The 20,439-nt window shown below is 41.7% G+C and overlaps 1 protein-coding gene across 1 annotated transcript in view; it reads right to left on the bottom strand.

Annotated features, from left to right (window-relative positions):
* Positions 1 to 16,313: 16,313 nt before the first annotated feature.
* Positions 16,314 to 20,439, bottom strand: part of IMPA2 (inositol(myo)-1(or 4)-monophosphatase 2) — a 116,159-nt gene continuing 112,033 nt past the window's right edge. Inside the window, exons 6-8 of the mRNA XM_006897014.1 lie at positions 18,771 to 18,879; positions 17,668 to 17,819; positions 16,314 to 16,429 (exon numbers count right to left, since the gene is read on the bottom strand). Coding sequence (XP_006897076.1) covers positions 16,314 to 16,429; positions 17,668 to 17,819; positions 18,771 to 18,879 — 377 coding nt within the window. The remainder of the gene's footprint in view (positions 16,430 to 17,667; positions 17,820 to 18,770; positions 18,880 to 20,439) is intronic.

The raw sequence follows: 20,439 nt of genomic DNA, 5'->3' as shown, positions 1-20,439 counted from the left end.
AGTAAAACTCAGAGTTAAGGTTACCTATAGGAAAGGGAGCAAACCTAGAGAGAACAAACTTGTGAGTTACAAATAGAAGGGCTTTGAGGATGTTGATTTCAGGTTTACTCGGGGAGGGGAGGGTGGCAGAAGGTGGCCTAGGTAACATTGAATACCCTAGGCATTCTTTTTTTTCTCTCCTTCCCCACCCAGGGGTCAGATGGCACAATCTGGGGACTGAGGAGCTCACCCTGAGGGCCACGACGGCTCACCCCGAGCAGAGGGCCGAGGGCAGCCCGCCCCGGGCAGAGGGCCGCGATGGCTTGCCCTGAGCCGGGGGCCAAGGGCAGCCAGCCCCAGGCAGGGCAACAACCCCCAGGAGATGGCTGGTATACTCCCCCTTCAATTGCCCCTACCCCAGTCTGGTACCCTCGCCTGACTGAGGACTATGTGGTCAGGGATAGTGTTTCCAATTACAGCACTGCCACTTTTACCCCCCCCCCCATAAGTGGTCATACTATATTTTGAAGTAGGTGTCACTGCCCTCCCCCTTTATATATGATAAAGGGAACCTGAGAATTGTGAACAGACTCCCTCCAGGTCTAACCATCTTTTGGTAGAAGCATTCAACAGAACAAAATATGTGGTGCATTTAGAATGTCGGTCCTCTTGTGCATGCTGCCACTGTTAAGGTCATCAGACTCACAGTGACTTTCAGCAATCCATTGAATAGATAATCGTCTTCTTTGGCCTGTCCAATGCATAGGTAATCATCTTCTTTAGCCCATTTTTCCTTGGGAATCCCATTTCCTTGGGAATTCCTGTTGTTGAGCCTCAATCTTCACTGAGTGCTAGTCATCAACTGTTTAAGTGTTCAATTATCAATAAGCCGAAGTCTGTGGAAGGCCATAATGACCCTGCTTTAAATGGTTCGCTGCTCCCGCAGCTCACCATGCTGTCTCTGCCTCTGCCGCCATCTTGGATCTCCAAGTATAAGTTTTGCATAAGGACAATCAAATGTTCTGGGATTCTCATTCTTCTCAGAGTCAGCCACAGCTTGTGATCCACACAGTCAAAAGCCTTTGCATAGTCAATGAAGCACAGATATTCCTCTGATACTCTCTGCTTTCTGCCAAGATCTAGCTAACATTAGCTATAATATTCCTAGCTAACCTTTTCTAAACCCAGCCTGTACATTTGGCAGTTCTCTGTTGAGGTGTTTTCCAGTGCTTTTTGGATAATTTTCAGCAGAATCTTGTTTGCTTGTGATATTACTTATATTGTTGGATAATTTCTGTACTCTGTCAGGTCATCTTTCTTTGGAATGGGAACAAATATTGATCTCTTCCAGTCAGTTGGCCAGGTGGCTGTCCTCCAAATTTCTTGGCACAACTTAGTGAGCACATCCATGCCACTGTCTGTTTGTTGAAATATGTCAATTGATATGCCGTTAACTCCTGGAGTCTTGTTTTTTGCCAGTTCTCTCAGAGCAACCTGAACTTCTTCCTTCATCACCACAGGCTCTTGCTTATATGTTATTTCATGAAATTCTTCTGAGTCAGCTAATTCCTTCTGTTACAGTGACTCTATATACTCCTTCCATCTTCTTTTAATGCTTCTTAGATCTTTTAATACTCTGCTTAAAGTATCCTTAATTATTGCCACTTGTGGCTTGAATTTGGTTTTCAATTCCTTCAGCTTAAGAAATGCTGAGTGAGTCTGGCTCTTTTGCTTTTCTGCCTCCAGCTCTTTGCACATTTCATTACTGTATCTTGCTTTGTCATCCCGAGCTGCCCTTTGAAATCTTCTGTTCAGCTCTTTAGTGACTTGGATTCTTCCTTGTGCTTTGGCTTCTCTACATTCCAGTGCAATCTTCAGAGTTTCTTCTGACATCCATTTTGGTCTTTTCTTCCTCCTCTGTCTTTGTTATGACCTTTTGCATTCTTCATGGATGATATTCTTGATATCCTCCCACAGCTCATTTGGTCTCTGCTCTCTGGTGTTTAAGGCCTCAAACCTGTTCGTGACATGGTTTTGAAGTTTGAGTGGGATAGACTTAAGGTCAAATTTTGGTTCCCGTGGATTTGATTACGTTAATGAAATTATTTTGTTTCAGCCTATTCCTTTTGGTACAGTGACTCTGTCTACTTCTATGTTCTTTTAATGCTTCCTGGATTAATTAATATTCTTCCCAAAGCATCCTTAAGTATTTGCAACTCGAGTTTGAATTTGTTCTTCAGTTCCTAAAGTTTAAGAAATGTTGAGTAAGTTTGATCCTTTTTTTATTCCAGTTGTTTGCATATTTCCTTATAATACTTTGTCTTATTGTGCAGCATGTTTACAATATTCTTTTTAAAATTTATTTTTATTTTTTATTAATTTGCATTCTAATTGTGTATACATTGTGTTTCATTCATATGCATTGTGTTTCACACACTCCTTCATTTACACTGTGCTTCTTGCATATGATCATTTCCATACAATGTATTTTTTTTCCCCTTACTAGTTCATTTTCTGGCTACCCATGGTGGACAGTGTTTGGTGGAGCTGCCCGATTAAAACAAACTTGGAAGCAGAAGTGGCATCCACTTCTGAAATAGCCTGCCTCTGGAAACCCTATGAACCTGGAGAAAGGACAAAAACTATACAAGCGTCCAGGTCTTTCGTTCATAGGGTCACTATGAGTCGCCTACAACTTGATGGCACTTAACAACAACAACAGTTTTCTTGATATTCTCTCACAGCTCATTTGGTATTTGCTCATTATTGTTAAAGGCCTCAAATCTTTTCCTGGGATGGTTTTGAAATTCAGGAGGCATAGACTCAAGGCCATGGTTTAAAGTAAAGGAAGGCATGTGTCAGTACTGTACCATCTCTCTATATCTTTTTAATCTGTATGCTCAGCAAATTATTCAAGAAGTTGAACTCAATAAAGAAGAATGTTGCACCAGAATTGGAGGAAAAGTTATCAATAACCTGCATTATGCAGATGACACAACTTTGCTTGGTGAAAGTGAGAACTTGAAGCATTTATAGAATACCAAAGAATACAATCTTCAACACAAATTGTCTCTCAACATCAATAAAACAGATTGGGAAAAAAATTGAAGTCATACTTGACTTGATGACATGTAACAACAATAGTGACAAAAGTATTTTTCAAATGTTTTAAGGATGAATTTCTAGTCTTAGATATGAGACTCTCATTTGACTCCAGTGTCTTAAATAATAACCACCCCAGTTACAGCAGCCTCCCCACCCCAGGCCTTTGACACATACCTCCTGATTGTGTAATCCCTAGTCACTGTTAAAGGTCAAGTTGGTCACCACTGCCTCCAAGAAGTTCCTGGTGACTGATGTACCTCCTCTCCTCCTCACTTCTGTGAAGCTTCAACTGGTCTCCAGTTAACTTGTAATGAGCGAAGTGCCTGCAGAGTGTTTGGCATCCTCAAGGTTTGGTGAATTTCTTGAGGGCACAGGCTGGTGTTTTGTGTTTGTTTGTTTTTTTTTTTTATCCTCCCCTTCTTTGAGTCTCATGTTTGTTGACCCTACAAGATTGATTTTGTGTATACAATGTTCCACTTTCTTTCCTAGTTGTCTTAACACCATAACTGTGATTTTGTGATTGACTTACGTCACTCTGCATAATTTGCTTAACTTCATCCATGTTGTGCAGTGTTTTGTTAATTCTTGATTGGTTTTTAGTGATGCATAATTCTCCATTATGTAAATATACCAGTTTCTTTAGGTGGGCACGTGGGTTATTTCCAACTCTTTATTATTGTAAATAATACACATTGGTATTGCTGCAGTACACATGGGTGTGGATGTATCTGTCTTTTTTACAGATATTTGTGTTAAGATGGGTTATATGAAGAGTCGCAAACAAATTAGAATTTCAAGAGGCCTTAGTATAATGACACATTCTAGGAAGTTTTTTGCTTCCTGCACGTATATTCTGAGCCACGTCTACATAGCTTGCCATTCTCAAAAGCTGGAATTATTTCCTTCTTGCCATGTTCATTTTTACCTCAACCCCCATTCCTTTCCTCTCAAGTTAAGTCCCTTGGGGCCTTTTAACAATTTTTAGTGCTAGTGGTTCTGCTCCTTACTGGCTTCCACAAATAGTGCAGATGTCTAAAGTCTGTCCTCTTAGCTTTGGAACTCTTTGTGACTTTGGATTTTTTGCAATAAATTTCCTAATTTTGTACATTAGGTAGATATCTTTTGCTTTGTAATTCTTCCCTCTTCCACTCAGTTTTTGTTTACAAAAAATTGTAGGGCTGGGGATGCACATATGTGTGTGTATGTGTGGGTTACTTAGTGAGACTCAAGGGAACAGATCAGGTAAAAAATAGGAAACACTCCATTATTTCCTCAAGTGAAATAACTTGGTCATGCAAGGACAAATACTGCATAAGACCACTCTTGTGAAAACAGTAAGATAATTGAGCAAGATATATATGGCTGTTTAAGAGGGGAAGTAAAAGGGGAGAATGGGGAACAGAAATGGGGAGGGAGAAATCACTGGATTAGCAGAGGGTGAGTGAATTGGAGGAAGAAGGAATGGGAAAGGTGCAACAGGAATGTGAAGAGGCAAAGTGGTAAAAGGCATAGATAAATACAAATCAATTATATACAACACAATGTTTAGGAAATTACTGTACAAAAGAAAATGTACCTAAATGAATACAATGTAAAAAATATCAAAATTAATATTTTTTTTTTTAAAAAAACACCACACAATGAAAGAGACCTTCAATAAGCAAAGCACGACTGGGAAAAAAAGAGAAACAAGGTAGGAGGCATCCATCAAATCCCTGATCTCAAATCCTAGTACACAGCTGTGGTGGTCAAGATAGCATGGTACTGGTATAGTGACAAACACACAGAAAATCAGCTCATCTACCTATGCTCAACTGATTTTTTACAAGAGGTGAAATTGGTTATGTGGTTAAATGACAGCCTCTTTAACAAATGGTGTTGGCAAAATTGGGAAACCATCTTCAGAAAACTCATGCAAGATTCACACCTCATACTATAAACAAAATCCACCTCAAAGTGGATCAGGAATCTAGGAGTAAAACCAAAGACTATAAAATCAACCAGAGAAAACCCAGGAACAACTCTAGAAGCCCTAATACACAACAGCATTAATAGACTTCCAAGCATTATGAAAAACCTACAACCAGGAGAGAATAAAATAGATGAATAGGACCTTTCAACAATCAAATAACTATGCACATCCAAAGACTTCTCCACTGTCTTTCCAGAGGTCCCTTCCACCTCTTTGTTCTTTCTTTTTCACTTTTTCGTGGATCACCTTATACTAACTATACCTCTGTCTTATTGCCTTAATAAACCTTTTTCACTTCTCTTGCTAAAATAAATCAAAACCATCACAAAAAATTAAACCAAATCCCAAAAAGTCAACTTTTCTAACAGGTTAAAAAGGAAACTCACAGACTGGGAAAATAATCTTTGTAATGGCATATCTGATAAGGGTTCATATCTAAAATTTATAGAATACTCCAGCACCTCAAGAAAAGAGTTAACAACCCAATCACAAAATGGGCACAAGACATTTTAAAGAAGACATTTTAAAAATCAAGCCTGCTGTGTGAAGTCAGTTTTGACTCAGGATAACTCTCTGCTGTGTTTCCAAGACTGTATATTGTTGTTGTTATGTTCCGTCGAGTCCTTTTCGACTCATAGCGACCCTATGCAAAACAGCCCTAAACACTGCTCTATCCTGCGCCAACCGCACTGCATCCGACACACCCATCCCGATTACCCCAGTCACTGAATCAATCCATCTCATAGAGGGTCTTCCCCTCCTGCGCTGTCCCTCCACCCTCCCAAGCATGATGTCCCTCTCCAAGGACCCGTCCCTCCTGGCAACATGTCCAAAGTATGTCAGACGAAGCCCCAGAATCCTTGCCTCCAAGGAGCAGCCTGGTTTAATCCTCTCCAAGATGAATCTGTTTGTTTTCCTGGCAGTCCATGGTACATTCAGTACTCTTCTCCAGCACCACAGCTCAAAAGCATCCACTCTCCTTCTGTCCTCCCTAGTCATTGTCCAACTCTCTGATGCATAACAAGCGATTGCAAATACCATGGCCTGTATCAGGCGCACCTTAGTCTCCAGAGAGACACCGTTGTTCCTGAGTACTTTAGAGAGGTCCCTAACAGCAGGCTTTCCCATCGCGATACGCTTTTTGATTTCCTGACTGCTGGTGCCAAGAGTGTTGACTGTGGAGCCGAGCAAACTGAAGCTGTGAACAATCTCAATCTCTTTGCCATCCATCCTGACGCTACCAATTGGTCCAGTGGTGAGAAATTTTGTCTTCTTGACATTGAGCCTCAGTCCATACTGAAGGCTGTAGTCCCTGACCCTTCGCAGCAAGTGCATGAGGTCCTCCTCAGTGTATATTGTTAGGGGACAAAATCTCCACCAATAGCTTGTGGTTTCGAATTGCTGTTTGGTTAGAGCCAGTCTAACATGCTAGGTATTCTGCCATCAGAGCTCCTTATGGAAACATAGTTGTTATGTGCTGTCAAGTCACTTGCAACTCATAGTAACCCTATGAACAACAGCCCTATACCCTACTCTAACCTTTGCCAACCTTATTTTCTCTGCCATACCTACCCCCAGTACCTCAGTCACTGAATCATTCCATCTCATCCAGGATTTTCCTCTCTGTGCTGTCCCTCCACCTTCCCAAGCATACTGGTCCCTCCTTGCAACATGTCCAAAGTACGTCAGACAAAGCTTCAGAATCCTTGCCTCCAAGGAGCAGCCTGGTTTCACCCTTTCCAAAATGAACCTGTTTGTTCTCCTAGCAGTCTCGGTATATTCAATACCCTTCTCCAGAACCACAGCTCAAAGGCAACAATTCGTTCTATCATCCTTAGTCATTGTCCAGCTTTCTAACACAGGGAAATTAATTGCAAAGACCATGGCCTGGATCAGGCACACCTTAGTCTCCAGCCTGACATCATTGCTTGTCAGTACTTTGGAGAGGTCTCTGACAGCAGACTTTCTCCAGTGCAATATCTCTTTTAATTTCCTGGGTGCTGGTACCAAGAGTGTTGATTGTGGAGCCAAGCAAACTGAAGCTGTTCAGCCTGAAACCTACAACGTCCCTTTTCAGCAAGAAGTAGCTAAGAGACTACGCTGTCCCCTTTTCCTTATGAATCAGGGTGAAGTCTCTCTCAGGGAGGAGTGATAGGGAATGGCAAAGGACACACTGACAAAGGAGATTAATCAGAACTGGTTTTGACAAGCGTTGTGGCAATGGGACAATTAAAACAAACTTTCAAGGGAAAAAAAACCCAAAAAACAATCCCAATCAGCTCATTATCTATCATGATGCTGCCAATTGGCCCAGTGGTGAGAATCTTTGTTTTCTTGATGTTGAGCTTCAATCCATCAATAAGGCTGCAAGTCCTTGACCTTCTGCAGCAAGCACTTCAGGTCCTCCTCAGTTTCAGCAAACAAGGTTGTGTCATCTGCGTAATGCAGATTGTTGATGAGTCTTTCTCCAATTCTGATGTCTCATTTCTTCTCATAGAGCCCAGTCTCCCAGATAATCTATTCTGTGAATAGACTGAAAAGGTATGGAGATAGGACACATCCCAGGTATACACCTTTCCTGATTTTGAACCATGCATGCAGTGTTTCCTTGCTCTGTTCTGACAACTGCCTCCTGGTTCAAGTACTGGTTTCACATAAGCACAATCAAATGTTTTGAGATTCCCATTCTTCTCTGAGTTAGCCACAGTTTGTTGTGATCCACACAGTCAAACGCTTTTGTATAGTTAAAGAGCAAAAGTCTGAACTTTCAAACATTTACACATGGCAGGAGACACATGCCTTGGCCAATTCACCAAAAAACACAGGTGAGTGTCCTGTGGGTTTTTTTTTTATTTGTTTGGTTTTATTTTTTATTTTATTGTGATCTTAACAGAAGTTTACAGAGAAGTTGGGTTTTCATTCATTTTATTGCACATTTTCCTCCTTCATTTTGATTTGCATCTCTCTCGTAGCTAGAGACTTTGAACATTTCTTCATGTGTGTGTTTGCCATCTAGATGTCTTGCTGAAACTGAGGAGGACTTGAAGTGTTTGCTGCAGAATGGTAAGGACTGTAGTTTTTAATGTGGACTACAGCTCAACATCAAGAAAACAAAGATTCTCTTTGTTTGGCAGCACCATGATAGATGGAAAAGTGATTGTGGTTGTTAACAGTTACAGCTTACTTGGCTCCACCATCAACATTCTTCTTGGCAGCAGCAGTCAGGAAATCAAAAGATAAATTGCTTTGAAGGGTGAAGTGACAGTGCAGCAAAGGAAAACCCCAGATGAGAAGGACTGATATAGTAACTGGGGCCATGGGGGTACGTGTGTTGGGAGTCAGTGAGACTGGCTCAGGACAGGCCAGGTTTCAGAGCTGTTGTACACAGGGTCACTACAGGTCACAGGCAACTTGATGGCACATAACAACAACAACATGGAAAATATGCAAACACTCAGAATTAATGGAAAAAAAAAAACAAACCCCCAAAATGTATTTGCTGATTATCACAGCTGGAAGAGATACACATTCTTCCTTTTTCTTGTCAGTGACTTTGGCAAGACATAGACTCTACATTGTTGGTTCACACTGTGATGGTGAACTGAATCTACTCCACGTCTTTTACACTTGGATCCTCACTACCCTGCAATTATTTGTGCAAGTTTACAGAGTTAATTAAAAGAGAATCAACACTTGAACTAGAACCAGCATTCCAGATTCCTAGCCAGCATTCTTTCTATGTTCTGTCTATACATATTCTTTTGAATCTTTAAGCATGAAACTTTTATATTCAGTAATCCACATAAATGGTTTTAAGGTTCAAAGACAGGCTTGAGATACTAATTTATATTGAAAATGACACACATTTTTCTTTTCCTATTTTTTTTCCTTTAAGTTTGTATCTTTTCCCTTGCAATCCACTGAGTTTTGTGGCAGGTTTTCTCACATCATTTGAATGGCATTATTATCCAGCACCTATGGACTCACTCTGGGAAGTCACTGATAGGTGTAAATAGGTATTTATTAGGATACTGATATTTTGGGGGGTGGGGAGGTTCTTAAAAGTGTTATCTGCAACAGACTTGAACAAGTTACAACAGGTTGAACAGAAACACGAAGTATTTTGCTATGTCAATTAACTAGGATGTTCTATGAAATCATGACTCCCAACCTACAAACCAAGGAATCAAGTCCTATGAAATATTTGATTGTACATAAGGAGCCTACAGAACAAATCTTTCTGCTGTTGCTATTGTTATAAAACATATCATATAACTTTTGCCAATTCAACTTTTTATAATGTACACCTTATTGTCAACACAATTGCAACAGACCTTAGTCCTATTCCTTCATCACTGTAAAACCAAACTTGATATTCCATTTAAGCTTAAGTTTATTTTGTAGTATCTGAGGTCTTAGAAAATAGCTAACCAAGGCGCAATTTGCTTGGAACAACAAAGCAGCAGCAGAGTGGGAATAAGCTGAGGAAATGGGTTTTGTGGACAATTATCTCCATAGAAACTGCCTTCTTTGGCATGAAACTAGAAAATCACAATAACATTCTGATCAAAGATTTCGTACAGGAATCTGATAAAAAGAGAAAATACAGAAGAGAATAGAAAATTCTTATGGACACCATACTTTGTAGAACCATGAAGGTTGGGTGAGCCCTTGAAACCACTGCCCTGAGATAATCTTTAAACCTGAAACCAATATATTCCTTGAAGTCTTCTTAAAAGTAATAGCTTAAGTAAGAACTTGTTGCCACTGAGCTGGAACATGGGTTTTGCCAGGTTGTAAACTGCAGGAGAGGTGATGGTCTATCTTTCTCCCAAAGAGTTGCTGGTAGATTTGAACCTATAGAGAATCTGCCTTTCGATTAGCAGCACAACTCCCTACAGACTATACCACTAAACTAAAGAATTAGCTCTCATGGTGTAGTCTGTATGGAACTGCGCTAGCTTAAAAGATTGTCCTTGTGGTGGTTTAAGTCCACCATGATGAGGGAGAAAGATTGGCAATTTATAGTCTTGGAAACCCACTGGAGGTTCTGCTTTGAGTTGGTTCCACTCGAAGGCAATGGGAGAGAGTAAGAAACATGTATATGAGGTCAAATTGACAACAGCATCTAAAAAAGATTACATAGGGACCCCAGGGGCAGTGAACTGATGTGAACGGATGGGAACAACTCAGAAAAGGAGTGTGAGATTATATAACCTGAAGAATGCAATTACAGTCATTATGTGTGTGTGTAAATTGTTGTACGTTTTGCTGTGTATATTCTCAACAACAACAAAAAAGAAATAAAATTATATATTACAAACAAACCACACTGTTGTTGGACTCTGCAGAACAGCTGGATTTGAACCATGTGCCTTCAGGATTGCAGCAGTTTCTTGCCACTAGGCCATCAGAACTCCCTAAACCAAACAGTAGTTTAGTTGAACTAGCAAAAAAATGCCTTCCTTGAACATTATGTTCTTTTAAGATCTCTACATGAGATCAAACTGATTGAAGACCTGTAGGGACAGGAGTTCATGTTATCATGAAAGGTAAACAACCAAGAAAAGGAGAATGAAAATGTCTACAAAACTTGAAGATCAATGTCAATGTCAATCAATCAATGTCATTGATCATATGCTGCTGAAGCGATGTAAGTTTTGCCGTATGAATCCTCAATAACAACAAAGTATTATTACGGCCAAAGTATTAGACAATCTCTCTTACTGCCACCCACAATGAACATAGATTGTCAATTATCAATACGAACACCATCAACTTTTCTAAACTCTTATGACAGTATATCAGAAGTTTGAATGAGTACAGTTCTATTTCACTTCTCCTTGTTGTTGTTAAGTGACATCAAGTTGTAGATGACTTATAGCGACCCTGTGAATGGAAAACCCGAACATTTGTATAGCTTTGGTCGTTTCTCCATGTTCATAGAGTTTCTGGAGGCAAGCCATTTCGGAAGTGGATGACACTCCTGCTTCCAAGCTTATTTTAATCAGGAAACTCCACCAAACACTGTCCACCGTGGGTAATTATTATTGCATTTGGCACATCAGTGTCACAGTGTTTAGCATCACAGCAACCATGAGTTACCACTGTACAGCAATGCACAGACCAGTGCTATGCCACTTAGAAGAATGTTTGAAAGAAAAAAAAAAATAGAAGGCCAAATCACATTTCACTCCCTTTAGTGAATCAACATTCCACCTTAATGCTCACCAATCCCAGCCAACAAGCTTCTGTAGAACCCTGCTCTTGCAGATGACTTTCAAACTGGATTCCAGCCCCATACTGCTGAACAAAAGGGTTTTTAAACAGGAGGCCAAATCACATCTCACTCCCCTTAGTGATTCAATATTCCACCCTTAATGCTCAGCAGTCTCAGCCAACAAGCTTTTGTAGAACCCGGCTCCTGCAGATTACTTTGAATGAGTACAGTTCTGTTTTGCTTACTTTTATTAAACATTGTATTCAAAGTATCTATTAGGGATATGGTTGTCCCAAGGACAATGGATGGCTAATCTGAGCACATATGGTATTTATTATTCTTATTTTCAACATCTTTGAATAATATACTGACTTCAGCTTTGAATCTACCAACTGTTCCACAGGAGAAAGATGGGTAATCTCCTGTGGGTTTTATTGTCTCTGAAAACCTGGGGAGGATCAGCTATGAGGTGGTTCCAACATCACAGTACCAAATAACAACAACTGAGGTGTAACTCTCTTGCCAGGTTCCCTAGAAGCCAGTGGAAACATAACCCACTCCTTTACAGCTCTCATATTTGGGCTGCACTGCAGGCTTTTAATGAGTTCAGCCTGTGCAGAGACAAGCCTATCACCATGAAGATGAGAGGATAGAGGGTGAAGTCCAACAAGGTTAGATGACTAAGAACTCACCAAAAACAATTTTTAAAAAACGATCACTATCTTTTTTTTCTGAGAAACCCAGTAAATTAAGTTATGAAACTATACAGCAAATTGAAAGGATCTGGCCTAGAGGTAAGAAGCTGTGCTGCCAATCCAAAGATATACTGTTCGAATCTACTAGCTTCTCTGAGGGAGAAAGATGAGCAATCTTGTCATAAGACTTACTGCCTCTGAAAAGTCATTGGGAAGGTCAGCTATGAGTTGGTTCCAACTTGATGGTATGCAATATAACATTTGATTAAGTAGTTTTACTATGAATATGAAAAGTTTTTTTCTTGGTCAATTAATTATTATATCACCTCTAACCCTGAATGCCCCTGAACTCTGTCTCTTCATGTCCCTTGCCAAGAATCTTTAGGGTTCACTCTTCTAAGCTGAAGAGAGTAACTAATTTACATTACTCTGTTGTTAATAACATCTGCCACTTGCTGTTAGCACAGTGCATACATCAGGTTGATAATCATAGGTCACTGGTTGGGATCTACCAGTTACTCCTGGGGAGAAAAATGGGTGGTCCCCTCCTATAAAGATTTATAGCCTCAGAAAACAGAGGGAGGGGTGCTACAAGTTGGAATTTATTTGATGACGTACCTGTGGTATGTCCTTAATATTCAAAATATGTTAAACTCCACCTGAGTCAGGAAACCATAGTGCATTGCCTCAACTGGATTCAAACACAGTACACATCCCATAGTTGTTGTTGTTGTGTGGTGTTGAGTCAGAATAAATTCATAGCTGATCCTCTAGCAAGTTTTCAGAGACAGTTAATCACATAGGAGGAGAATGCTCATCTTTCTCCCATGGTGAAGTTCATGGATTTGAACCACATGTCTCTGTATTGGCAATGAAGTTCCTAAGAAGGAAAGAAAGAAGGAAGGAAAGGGGGAGGGAAGAAAGGAAGGTGAAAAGGAGGAAAGGAGGAAAAAAGGAAAGAAGGGAGGAAGGGAGGAAGGGAGAAAGGAAGGAAGGAAGGAAGGAAGGAAGGAAGGAAGGAAGGAAAGAAGATGATAGATACTCTGTTGTGTATCGTTGTGTCAGAACCGACCCATAGTTGACCCTCCAGTGGGTTAATCACAAGAGGCAGTTAATCACAAGAGAGGGGACTGCCCATCCTTCTCCTGTAGGGCAGCTGGTGGATTCAAAGTGCGTGCCTTTGGGATTGCAGTGTAATTTCTTACTATTAGGTCACCAGAGATCCCATATATGTACACACATATATCTATCTAAACAGTTTTGTTGGAAGAATGAATACCAGTCCTGGTGTTCTTCATTCTTGAACTACAGAGACCTCTGAGTGGAATAACCAGGTCTTCCCTGCCTGTAAGATTGTTGTTTTTATGTTGTTAGGTGCCATCAAGTTGACTACAACTCATGTGACCCTACGAACAACAGATCTGACCCTTGCCTTATTCTTTGTCATCCTCATCCTCTTTATCCTGCTGAATGAAGCCCACTGTGGTAGTCACTATGTCAATCCACCTCCTTAAGGGTCTTTCTCTCTTTCGCTGACCAATGTCTTGTCCAAGGACTAGTTCTTCTTGAAAATATGCACAAAGAAAGTGACATGAACCTACAACCAGGAGAAGATAACGTAGATGAATGGGATCTTCTAAGACTCAAATCCCTATGCACATCCAAAAACTTCTCCAACAGGGTAAAAAGGGAAGCCACTGACTGGGAAAAAGTATTTGGTAATAACATATCAGATAAGGGACTTATATCCAGAATTTATGAAATACTTGAACACCACAACAAGATAAAGGTAAATAATCCAATAGAAAAATGGGCACAGGATATGAATAGGCACTTCACCGAAGACGACATTCAGATGGCTAACAAGCACATGAAGAAATGCTCAAAATCCCTAGCCCTAAGAGAGATGCAAATTAAAACAACTATGAGATATCATCTCACCCCAGTCAAAATAGCAAAATTTTAACAGAACAGCAAGCAACAAATGCTGGCGAGGTTGTGGAGAAACTGGAACCCTGATTCACTGTTGGTGGGAGTGTAAAATGGTGCAACCCCTGTGGAAAGCAGTATGGCGCTTTCTCAAGAAGTTGCAAATAGAGATACCATTTGACCCAGCAATTCCACTACTGGGAATATATCCTGAAGAGACCATAACTGACATCCAAGCAGATATATGCACACCCATGTTTATGCAGCTTTGTTCACAATAGCAAGGAGTTGGAAACAACCTAAGTGCCCATCAACAAACAAATGGATAGAGAAGCTGTGGTATATTCGCACAATGGAATACTATGCTGCATTGAAAAACAAGGAACTCGTGCAATATTATTCAAAATGGTTGACTCTGGAGAACATTATGCTGAGTGAAATATCCCAGTCACAAAAGGACAAATATTGCATGGTGCCACTGTTGTAGAATGGGACTGACCTGGGGGTTGGGGAGAGACTGAGTAAGATGGGTTCAATAATGTATACTGCACTGAAACAGAGGAGGGAGAAAACTGTTTAAAAGAGATATGAGACTAAGTGTTTCTGTCATGACAGGAGTCTAGAGCGATGTCTACATGTTGGAGTGGACCTGGGGGAGGGTTTGTAAAACAATGAAAGAATCTTTTCTTTTACTTTTCCAGGAGGGTTGTGTTCTGGGGTGGGGGGGAGTCTTGGAAGGGGACAAATCTACAACAATGAATGAATGGAAATCCAAAGCCTCTGTAAATTTTCACTGAAATTAATAACAAATTTAAATTTAAAAAAAAAAAAAAGAAAAAAGTGAGATGAAATTTTACTAGCCTCTAATATTGGAAGCTGGAGTGGCATCCACTTCCTAAACAACATGCATCTGTAAACTATGAACTTTGATAAATGTTGATAGTTATAGAAAGGCTGCAGGTCTTATGTTCATAGGGTCTCTATGAGTCGTGCTTGACTTGACAGCAATCAACAACAACAGCCTCTAATGAACACTCTGGTTGCATGTCCTTCAAGAAAGTTTTATTTATTCTTTTGGAAGTCCATGGGATACTCAATACCACATGTATTCAGTAACACATGAAGCTCCACAAAGAGCAACACATGAAGCCGCCCTCATAAAGCAAGGTGAGCACTTGGAGAGAACCTTTTAGCAGGTTCCTGGAAAGTCTAAGGCAGTAATGGCAACCCCAGTAAGTCACTCCTCCCAGACAAAGCCTGGCCCAATTCACAGCTGGCAAATGCAGGTCAGGATCTCAAGCTGGTACACACAGCTCCATGTGACTGATAAGCTGATAAAGAATAGGAAGGAGTGGGTGCTAGTCCACTGGGACATCTGCCAATCTCTGCTGGCCATATTAGTCCAAAGGGAAGTAAACTCTGGGCTCTAGTCATACATTCAGTAAGCATTGTTAAGCACTGGTTTCAAAAGCTATTCTTGATGTGCACTAAGCTTGGTTCACAGCTGGGCACCCACATACCCTGGTTCTCAAAGTTATCTGAAGCCAGACACGGCAGGGACATATTCAGCTAGCCTGCATTTGTTGTTGGTATCAAATCAGAAATGAAAATTTAGGAATGTTACAGAAAAGCCTAAAAGTGGTTTGGTATGTCCTGTCTTGACTTTACCAATTAAAAATTTCAGAAATGATACCTGGCAAGTCAGTTAATATCCAGATTAAATTATGCTGATATATAACCTTAACTTTTAAAGTGAAAAGGCCCAGGAAGTACAATTTCTCCCTCACAAATGGAATACAAAAACATGTCAGACATGGTTTCTGAGCTAGTCTGCAGTCCATATCCTGGGTTCACGTAGTAATAATTATTGATGTAGTCTCCACAGTGCTTTTCAAGGATGTGAGCTAAACAGGAGCGTTGGCACTGTGGGATTAATACACTAACTTAAGACAGCCTAACTGCAGACCCGCTAGGCTACTGGGAAGGACAAACTCACAGTAGGGACACGGCGAGGCAGCACTGCTACTTTGAATTATTACATTTGGAAATATCACAGGGGAGGGTCTGAGAATGAGTCCATTTTATTAGCAGTTCTAAAGACTTATCACCTGAGATGTGTGTTCAGGGAAAATCAAGACTTAATTCTAAATATAATGCCACATAAGAGCTAAGTTTGGGCCCCAACAGCCTTGTACTAAGCTGCAAAACCACCTAAGTACAATCACAGAGAGAACCTGAGGACATACAAAATTAATGATTAAAAAGACACAGTCAGATGCTTTAAGCATATCTCCCCTGGGCGCAGGTAGGAAGGTGTCACACCAGGAGCCAGTGATCAGAGGCAGGGATCCATCTTCAGATAGGCCAGCTCCTCCTTGGGTCAGTATTTCTCTTTTCTGTTATCCGATGCTTTTCACTTCTCATCATCCCGCTCATAATTGATAGTTTGTAAGGCCTGAGCTATGAGTACTGCCATTTCTCGGGTGCCTGCAGCAACCACTCTGCATGACATGAGGTCAAGGGGCCCACCTATGGGAGAGAGGGAGGGAGACAGGCACAGCATCACCTGAGTGAGACTTCAAAGTCACATGAGGTCAAGAGAGAGGGACAGATGCAGCATCACCTGAGTGTGACCTCACAGTCACATAGGTCAAGGGAGGGGGACAGGTGTAGCATCACCTGAGAGTGATCTCATAAGACATGAGGTCAAGAGGCCCACCTACAGAGAGAGGGAGGGGGATAGGCACACTGGAGTGTGACCTCATAAGCACATAAAGAGCAGCCAAGTTCACCAATTATTTTCAAGTCCCAGAGCTCCTCATCAGACTGCAGTCAAACTGAGGGAACGGGCACTTCCTCACTGTTATCCCCTATCTGATCATCAGCACACGCCATGTAGACTAGTGAGTCTGAGAGAACACAAGGTGAACATGCCAAGACTTAAATTCAAATTATCGGGCAGACTCAAACAGGGTTCTCAAACTCTAAGTGCATGTGAATCACAGGGACCTGGTGAGAATGCAGGCTTGCTTTAGACTGCATTCCTGACTGCCTTCCAATGCTGCTGTTGCTGTAGGCCTCACTCCAAATCGGCAAGGGTGGAATGTCACAAGACAGGCCTACTGGTGCCATCCTTGTGCATACAGAGGAATACCACTACCTGATACTTTTAATGTCAAACTGGCTTGTCTTATCTTATCAACCACCTAGGGTTGATCTCTGTTCATTTTTATTCTCTTCTGGTAGCTCACCTGGGGCCTCTCACATGAGAAAAAAGAAAAAGTAGAAGTCACATTACAGGATCCAAGATGAAAAGACAGTTATAGCATCTCTGTGGACAAGCTCTGGGCTGAGGAGCAAGGAGAGAATGGAAAGGAGGATGCCTAGACCCCAGTGTGTTTCTTCCACATTAGTCACAGATTGTGTAAAGCCAGCGCTGAGCTTTGTGGCCTTGGAAATATGCATCTATCTGCCTACCTTGTGGGATTCTCAAGAACACTGGATGTGTCTGAAAGTATTCTGGGGGTTGCTAGTATTATCTCAGTGCAAAGCATGATGCTACGTTCCAGAAAGCAGCTTCTGTGCTGTGGTCTACTTTATCCCCAAGAGTAAAGGAGGAGGAAGACTGGTACTGGGCCTGCTGAATCTCTGGGCCCTCTGCTTGGTCTCTCACTAGCATAGGCTTTGAGGAAGTGGGAAGAGTGAGCAAGAAAGTTCTCTGATTTAGAGCCTGCTTCTCTATGCCTGGAGCATCTGAGAGGACTCACCAGATGTGTCTATCACAATCCCGCCAGCTTCTTGAATGATGACTGTAGCAGCAGCCAGATCCCAGCAGTGCAAGCCAAACTGATAGTAGGCATCTGCAGCACCTGCAGCCAGGTGGCAGAGGGCCAAGGTGGAACTCCCGATCACACGGACCCTGGAGGGCAGGAGAGAGCATGCTCAGCACTTCTTGGCACCAAAAGGGTCCACCCTAGAGCGGGAAGTGAGATGCCTTATGTCAGCCTTCTCTGAGCCTTCTTTCCTGCTGGATTCTAGGGACTGTAAACAAGCTGTGGAGTTTTCTGTTACACGGAGCCACTGAGCACTAGAAACACGGCTAACAATAAACTAATGGAGTTTTATATTTTATTTTAAGGAAGGATGGCAAAATTTTATCTCATGTACTTTGTACATGCTATCTGGAGGAGGCAGTCCTTAGAGAAAGGCATCATGCTCAGTAAAGTAGAGACTTAGGGAAAAAGAGGAAGACCCTAGAGAGATGGATTTATACAGTGGCTGAAACAATGTGCTCCCATCTAGCACTGACTGTGAGGGTTTGCAAAGCTGCGCTTTGCTCTGTTATATGTAGGGCTGCTATGTGCAACATCAATGACACCTAACAACAACAAACTAAACTAATCTCACGTGGCTAGTAGTTACAGTATGGATCTTGAGGACAAATGAGAGGTGAGTGATTAATCTGGACTTTGATTTCTTTACCCTAATTGCTTATTAGATTAATTGTCTATGTGAAGTCAAACTGATTTGCAAGGGACTCTTAACTACGCTGGGAGCCCACTGGGCTTGATGGCTTGCAATCAACTATTCGCGTTTGCAAATAAGCACGCACAGGGCACAAATAAAGGGCTTCCTGCCAGCCTTCTTAGTGCCTGACTACACGTGCCCCTGGGCTGGCATGGCCTGCAGGCTGCGGCAGGGCTACATCACATGGCATTGTCTGAAGCTGTGACAGAAGCCATGTGCCCTCTGTCTCTATTGCACATGTGCCTCTTTTCCTCTTTAAATCCCTGGGGAATTTTTAGCAAGACTGTCCATTTGCAACTTTTCCCTCTGGTCACAGGGTGTTCCAGGAACTGAAAGTTCATACCCATGAGCCTTGGCGTGCAGTAACCGTTCCATGTTACTCAGGAACAATTTCAGAGTGGCAGGGTCACGTTTGGGACCTATTTCGGTTAAAACTAAGGCCTTTGAGAGATCTGCAATAGAAAAAAGAATCCCACAATTAGTAGAAAAAAATATCATGTCTTGCTAATTCTAATTAAATGGTTGGTGTTCTTCCTGAAGCAAATGTCAAACACCAGCTTCTTACTTCTTTGTAGAGGTGATTCATGCTGTAGTTTTTCTGACAGCTGTGCTCAAAAGGAAGGATACAGTGAAGTTAGAGAATGACTGTCCTGCTGCAGCCCCTCAGGGCTGCTCAGTTCCACAGCGCTGTGGGCTGAGGGCTGAGGAGTAAGGCTTTAGGTTCTTACTTCCAGGGTATCTTTCATCTCATATGGACTGCATGAAGAACACGAAAGAGTTTGGCAGTTTATTAAATTAACCATCATTCAACCCCAAATAAAAGCAAAATTACTCTAGGAATACTTAATATTTGAAGGGTGAGATGCTTCAGCAAATAAATCTGCTATAGAAACATTTCTTTTTTTTAAATTTTTTTTTATTTTATTATTTTTGTGTGCGTGTACCGTCAAATCAGATCTGACTGGTACAGGAGGAGATTGTTCCTCCTTACCCGGCAGAGCATCTGGTGGATTCGAACCGTTCACCTCTGGGATTGTAGTTGCAGCTCCTTGCCACTAGGCCACCAGAGCTCCCCAGAAACATTTCTATAACTGCTATGATCCTGTGTTGTCTTTGGAAAGGGAGCTCTTAATAACAATCTTTCTCCACATGAAATGATAGTTTTAGGTTTCTCAGCAGGGAAGCAGCAGGCGTGCTGAGGAGTGTAGCAAGATCACAGGTAGGGGCACCACCACAAAGGTCAGGGATGTTACAAGGGCTCCCAGGCTGAGCAGACTTGCTGATGGGGGGTTGGGAAGCAGCTTACCTGCAAGGCTAGCCAAATTTCATCTGGGACACGTGCTGTCAGGCTTTACTGCTCAGGCCTGATGCAGCCTAACCAAGTGTGTTTAGAGAACAAAATGCAGCTACTCCCTGACATGGAAGGAAAGCCAACACCATCAGATTATTTCCCTCAGTGTATCCAAACTTAGCTGGCATTTCCAATCACTTTTTCACCTAGGAGCCAGGCATTCTCCTCAGCCAGAATCTTTACCAATTTCTCCTTTTACTTATATCATCAGGGTTTCTTGTTTTGTACTTTGAACACTTCCTGGGAAATGTATGGCTCTATACCAAATCCTTGTACCCACAGAAAGTGAGAATGATTTACTGTGAACACAGAACATGAATGTTGCCTTTGTCTGGCACCTATGCCTTGAGGCACCTGACACACTGCTTTGGGGTGTTGGCAGCACTGTCCCCAGCCTGGGGCTGGACCCTGACTCCAGTATCCAGCAGTCAAGGTCTTAGTGCGCAGGGCCCATCTAATCATCTGTACACTCAGATCTATTGCTGCGGGCTACAAATAGAGATGGTATTGCTCCGAGAAAAAAGATGTCTTTTAACCAATAGCCAACACCCGCATCCTTACCCTTTTTTCAGCCCTATCTGGAGGGAATCAAGGTTTGCTCTCTGCAGGCAGAGTTTAAAGGCTATTTGTCTACTCCTGTCCATTTTCTTCCTTGATTGTT

The sequence above is a fragment of the Elephantulus edwardii genome, unplaced genomic scaffold, assembly GCF_000299155.1.
Source record: "Elephantulus edwardii isolate Elephantulus edwardi_28Jun2011 unplaced genomic scaffold, EleEdw1.0 scaffold00196, whole genome shotgun sequence".
Classification (NCBI taxonomy): domain Eukaryota; kingdom Metazoa; phylum Chordata; class Mammalia; order Macroscelidea; family Macroscelididae; genus Elephantulus; species Elephantulus edwardii.
This window is presented reverse-complemented; position numbering and strand designations above follow the sequence as displayed.